The following is a 6,000-nucleotide window of genomic DNA, read 5'->3' as shown; positions in this document are numbered from 1 at the left end:
CTATGACAAGTAATGGACCAGCCCTCCTCCAGACTCATTGAGAAAATTTCATTACCTTCCAAGACAAATTGAATTTTTTTTTTGATGCTGAAAAGAATTTTATGAGGTTCATCCCTAAGCCCATAAAACACCAGCTAAAGCAGATTAGCACACAGAAATCCCCAGGAAAGCAGCTCAACTGGGAACAGGGATAATGACTGAGGGAGAAACTTAGAAGAAAATCAGAACTAAACAATGATGACTTCTAAGAAGCAACAGAGAGAAGGAAAGACAACAGTAGTGAAAAGAGGATTAAGGAGAAAGCGGGACTGAGCAGCGCTTTGGAAGCAGACAAGATCAGGGGGAGGGTGTCTGTCCAAAATTCCACTCTCCGGTCTTTCAGTCTCTGTCCAGTGCTGATGTTGATGTCCAGCTTCAGGTACTGTTCGTTCTGATCGTAGACTGGCCACAGAGGCAGGTCGTCTCCATTAGGATCCCTGAAAGCGAGAGCAGACACCAGTAAGAGGGTCATCCTAAGTTGGGCATCCCCCAACTGCAAGGAGGCTGGCTGGCTCACTCACCCACTCCTGGCAAAGTTGGCCCAGTATTTCATCATCTGCTTGCTTAGCAACTTCTCTTCCTCAGTGGCTTCCTCTGTAGGAGATGAACAGAAATGCAAATGCTTACCTGGCTCACAGTGATCCCAAGACTCCTCCCACTGGTGAGCCCAGTCATGCCTTGACCCCCCCTCACCGAATCCTTAAGTCCGAGCTCCAATGTGCAGCAGAGGCACCTCCCCAAGGAATCCTGGCTTCCATACAATGCACTGATCCTCTGTTCTACCCATTCCCATTTGGACATAGAGCTTGCTTGCTCTCTCTCTCTCTCTCTCTCTCTCTCTCTCTCTCTCTCTTTCCCTGTCTGTCTCTCTGTTTCTTTGACTCTCTCTGTCTCTGTGTATGTGACTGTCTCCCTGTGTATCTCTGTGTCTCTCTGTGTCTCTCTGTGTCTCTCTGTCTCTCTGTCTCTGTCTGTCTCTGTCTGTCTCTCTGTCTCTCTCTGTCTCTCTCTCTCTTTGTCTCTCTCTCTCCAGCCATCCACTGCTGTCTGCTAAAGGTTGTTTCCAAGATGCCCCTGACAGTAATAAATTCCAAGGATATTAACAACCCTTCTATAAAACATCAATTTGCATATAGCATCTGCACCTCCCCCACACACACACACATTAAATCACTTTTCCTCCATCACTTGCAATAACTCATACAGAGCAGGTAAATCTCATCACTGCCCTGCAGATATTAACTGCCAGCTCAAAGGCAAGCACTATTATCAGTGTTTTGGATATGTTCAGGAAGATGGGCACACGGCACAGGTGGACACACCTCTCTACACATCTGTTCATGCATGGGCACATGTTTCAAACCTTGTTCTCTCTAAAGAAGCTGGATCTGGAAATTATATCTACAAGTTCTACATTGTCATCTTTAAATCTGCCAATTAGTGTTCTATAAAATCATAATATACTCAATGTTCAAAGAAATTGCACATAAGAAAGTATTAAACATAGTATGTGTATCCAACATTCCACTGACAGATATTAGCATGGTATCTCATCTTTGTTGGAAAAGGCAATGTTTTGTATATGTTTTTGTTTTTCCACATGTGGATATAATTACCCAAAACTTCTGCACACAGAATTGTTAGGCTAAGGACTGTTCATACTGTAAATATTTATGGTCTTCTTCTAACATATGCAATTGTCTGTTTCCCACACCTGCTGGAATAGACCAGATAAAATGTACCATTCTTCCAAACAAGGATTGATTTAGGATAGAATGATTCACTAGCCAAGGGTCGTCTGCTGTTTTCCTGCTGTGTCTGAAATTGAACGGGCTGCATACATTAAAAGCTACCCACACATCTACATTTCCATAAGTTGTTCAAGTTTTTATTAGCGTGTTCTTTTCTTACAGACTTTAAAGACTCTAGAGTTCAAAGAATTTCCCTCCACAACACTAAGGCTAGTCATTGTTTCCAGTTTAGAGAGGCCTCTCTTCACCCAGAGTGTGAGGCCACTGCTGAGTAAAAGCATATATTAAGCACTTACTGTTTGCTTTATCAGTCATTTAGCTTCATCCTTACTTTTAAAAAAGCAAAAACAAACAAGCAAACAAACAGAAACCTCTGCCATCATTATCTCTAAAATGAGGATGGACAGACAAACAAAATGACTAAACCACAATCCACAAATCTCATATTCTCTGTCAAAGGCTGAATTAAGATCCTCCATTTTAATGGTGTTTTAAACTAAATGTTTTAGCAAATCCTCCTATGGAGAATTTGCTTATAACTTTTCAGTATCTCTCTCTCCCTCTCTCTGTCACTCCCTCTCTCCCTCCTCTCCCCCTCTCCCCATCCCTCTCTCCTTCCCTCTTCTTTCCTCTGTGTGTGTGTGTGTGTGTGTGTGTAACATGTATACACTTGTAAACTACTGAGCTGATGAAATCCTAGTCAGCCAGCCTTTACTGATTCTTGCACAGTGGGGTGGGGCAGATGATCAGGGACATTACATAAGCAGTTGAGAAACTAACTCTTCTCAGGGCATTCCACATCCCATGTCCCTGCAAGAGGAGCCCACTACCAGTTCCTCACCAAACATGACCACATCGCCTTTCAGGAAAGGGCCTCCAAAGACAAAGCGGATTTCATCCGTGTGGTCAGCCTTCACAAAGGATGGCCTTGTGTTTTGAAAGCAATGGGGTCTGTGCTCAAACTCATAAAAATAGACAGGTCCACCAGCATCTGAAGAAAAAAATAAAAAGGCAAAAATCATCAGGCAGGCATGTGTCAGACCGTGAAAGGTAGTCTGTGTTCTGGTTGAGCAAGGCCTAACTTCTGGAGACCCAGTAGATTAATCTACATGGGACAGACCCTGTTAACTATACTCCCAGACACTTAGGCTCCTGACAGGAGCCATAATCCTGTGGCTATCAGTCACGTAGGGCCACGCCCCAAGTCCCTAGTATTCTGGGTGGACTCCACCCCCACAGTTACCTGGCTATAGCCAAGTTTGCCCTGCCCCCACAGTTACAGCAACAGCCAGGTAGCCTGGTCCACTATAAAAGGGGCTTCTTGACCCCTCCTCTCTCTCTAATTCTCTCATCATCTTACTCTCCTGTCACTCTCTCCTGTCTCTTGTCCCTTCCTCCTCTCTCTCCATTCCCTTCCCCCTCTCTACATGGTCATGGCTGACTTCTACTTCTATATAATAAGACTTTAAAACCATAGATCATCTCCTAGTGTTTCCAGCTGCCAAACCGGACCAAGGACTCCCATCATGGAAGCTCACCAGTGCGGGAACCACCCAGCACTCTTTCCCTTGCCACACCCCTTTCCCCTTAGGCCCCAGGGCTGACGGAACTGCCCCCCCCCAACTCGGTTGTCAGCTCTTCTGCGGTATCCTGTGATGCCCAAGAGCTAGGGAACCTGTCTCCCCTGGCCTCCGTGAAGCCTAGAGGCTACCTTCCCACCCCTGTGGACTGGGATTCCGTGACTTCTCACAACCAAACACCCACCCAGTAGCATGGGGATGCGCCAACAGTCTCCTGAGTCTGCCCTGCCAGAGCCAGCGAGCTCTGGTGAGACTTGGTTTTTCCCCCACTCCCCTTTTCCCCAAGCCATGCACACTACAAGCCATCAAGGTGCCCTACAGGCTTGGTTCTGCATTCCTACCTGTCAAGGCTAAATTTACAGACCCAGAGGTGTGCTTGCTCAGAGAAGTTACAGAAACCAGCCTGATGCCTGCATACCTGCATACCTACCTGCCTTCCTACCTTCCTTCCTTCCTTCCTTCCTTCCTTCCTTCCTTCCTTCTTCTTCTCCCTTTCTTCCTTATTTGAGGCTGAAATTTCCCTGTATAGCAGCCACCTTACCCCTACTACAAAGATGTAACAACCTTAAGCACAATCTGAGAAGGAAAGAATTTTACTTACAAAAAAGAAACCTTATAACTTCCTGTTATTATTCTCCCTGGTTCAGATGTCTGGAGGTATCCAGAATTTCCCTCTTTCCAACACAGTCTGCACACATGCAACCTCCATCCTATCTCCTCTTACAAAGCTCCTGTCTCTGTAACATCACACAGACATACTTGAGCACACAGGCGCTCACATGCAAAAACACATGCTTGGTCTCGTATCTTCCTCCAGTTATTGACTCATTTCTTGGCATCTCTTCCAACGAGACAGTATAATACGTCTGCCTTCTGCTTATTCCGTTCCCTCTCTTCATGTCTCTTTCTCACATAGTCAAATGCACCTACTTTACATGTAGAATTTGAGGAACTTTTGTAAATCTAAATGCATAATCGTTTACTCATCAAATAGAATATATCCATTAACCCAACACACACAAACACACACACACACACACACACACACACACACACACACATGCACACACACATTTTAATTCCCACTGTCTTGCATTTGGCAGTAGTTTCTTAGATACAATACAAAATACACAATTAAAGAAAACATAAGCGAAGCAATATGCATGAACATTTAAAATCAGTATCCTGTTATCCATTATCAACAGAGCAAGAAATCAGCCTATAGAATGTCTTGCAAATTAGTGTGAATACTTGCAAACCATATCCCAGATGGACTTAGTCTGTACAAAGAATTATACCATTGTCTGTACAATAGAAATACACAAAGGATTTCTAAAACAAAAAATTAATTCTCAGTTAAAAGAAAAAAGTGTAAAGAACTTGCATAGACATTTTGCTAAGAGGCATGAAAATGTTTGGAGAATATTTCACATTTTCTCTTACATGTGATATATGTGGGTGTGGGTGTGTGCATGCACACATCTGGAGGGATATCAAACATATGAACACACACATATGGAGGGATATCAAAAGAGAGAAAAGAGGAGACAGAAGGCATAGGAATATTAGTTTAAGGGAAGGAAGGGAACAAACACCAGAATGGGGGAGGGGAGGGAGATGGATATATGGAGGGAGAATGGATGATATTTGTGTATGGAAACCTTACCATGAGATCCATTATTTTGTATTTTTTTAACTTAATTTTAAAATGTCTGAAAAGTACATGGGAACATCCCCAACTTGTCTAACCATTGGGGAAACACATATAAACACCATATATTTGAATAACATTTCACCCACACATACATGTATGTGATACTTATTCCTTCGGAAACTGCAGGAAGGCAGGTGTTGGTGCAGAGGAGCTGCTGTTCTCATGCTGAGTGGAGGGTGTGAAATCACCACAGCCATTATGAAAGTAACACACAGTTCTTCAAAAGATAGAATGATTGTGTGGTTTAGGAATATGCATCTAAAAGAGTGAGTATCTCTATACTCTCCATGTTCAAACAGCATTATTCCCCATGATCAGAAGGTAGATCCACTCAAACGACCATTGATGAATGCATAAACAAGCATGGTATGTACAGGCAGAGAGTATTCCTCAGCCTGAGAAAGAAATTCTCATACGTGGTAGTGAGTAGATGGACCTTGAGGCATTATGTTAATAATGTAGACAGAAATGACAAATACTGCATTTCGCTTATAGGAAATATATGTAAAATGGTTAAAGTACTAAATATTTTGTCATGCATATTTTAACATAATATTTTAAGTGTAAAACTGTGTTGTTTGATTTTTACATGCTTGAGTTTTCATATTTCTTCTTGTTGATTTCTGATTTCACGCCACTGTGATCACACTCCACCTTCTTGAATTCACTGAGATTTGTTTTGTGGTCAAATGTGTACTTTATCCTGTACATTACAAGTGCAAGAGAGAAATGGAGGCTCTGATAGCTATCAGATGAAATGTTCTTTGTGCAGTGTTAGATCTGGCTGGTTTACAGCTGTCTCATCGATTTCCCTCGTCATTCCGTACATAATTGTTCTGCCAATGAAAGTCAGATATTCAGGTCTCCAACTATTATAATAAAACCATCCCTTCAAGTTGCTTCTGTCACTTTTATT

The 6,000-nt window shown here is 42.8% G+C and overlaps 1 protein-coding gene across 2 annotated transcripts in view; it reads right to left on the bottom strand.

The window, feature by feature from the left end:
- Window positions 1–244: 244 nt before the first annotated feature.
- Ces5a (carboxylesterase 5A) overlaps window positions 245–6,000 on the bottom strand; it is a 30,052-nt gene continuing 24,296 nt past the window's right edge. For both annotated transcript variants that reach the window (XM_052166599.1, XM_052166600.1), the window contains exons 11-13: window positions 2,632–2,781; window positions 561–633; window positions 245–476 (exon numbers count right to left, since the gene is read on the bottom strand). In XM_052166599.1, the coding sequence (XP_052022559.1) occupies window positions 245–476; window positions 561–633; window positions 2,632–2,781 (455 nt within the window). The remainder of the gene's footprint in view (window positions 477–560; window positions 634–2,631; window positions 2,782–6,000) is intronic.

Source organism: Apodemus sylvaticus, chromosome 21 (assembly GCF_947179515.1).
Source record: "Apodemus sylvaticus chromosome 21, mApoSyl1.1, whole genome shotgun sequence".
Lineage (NCBI taxonomy): Eukaryota > Metazoa > Chordata > Mammalia > Rodentia > Muridae > Apodemus > Apodemus sylvaticus.
This window is presented reverse-complemented; position numbering and strand designations above follow the sequence as displayed.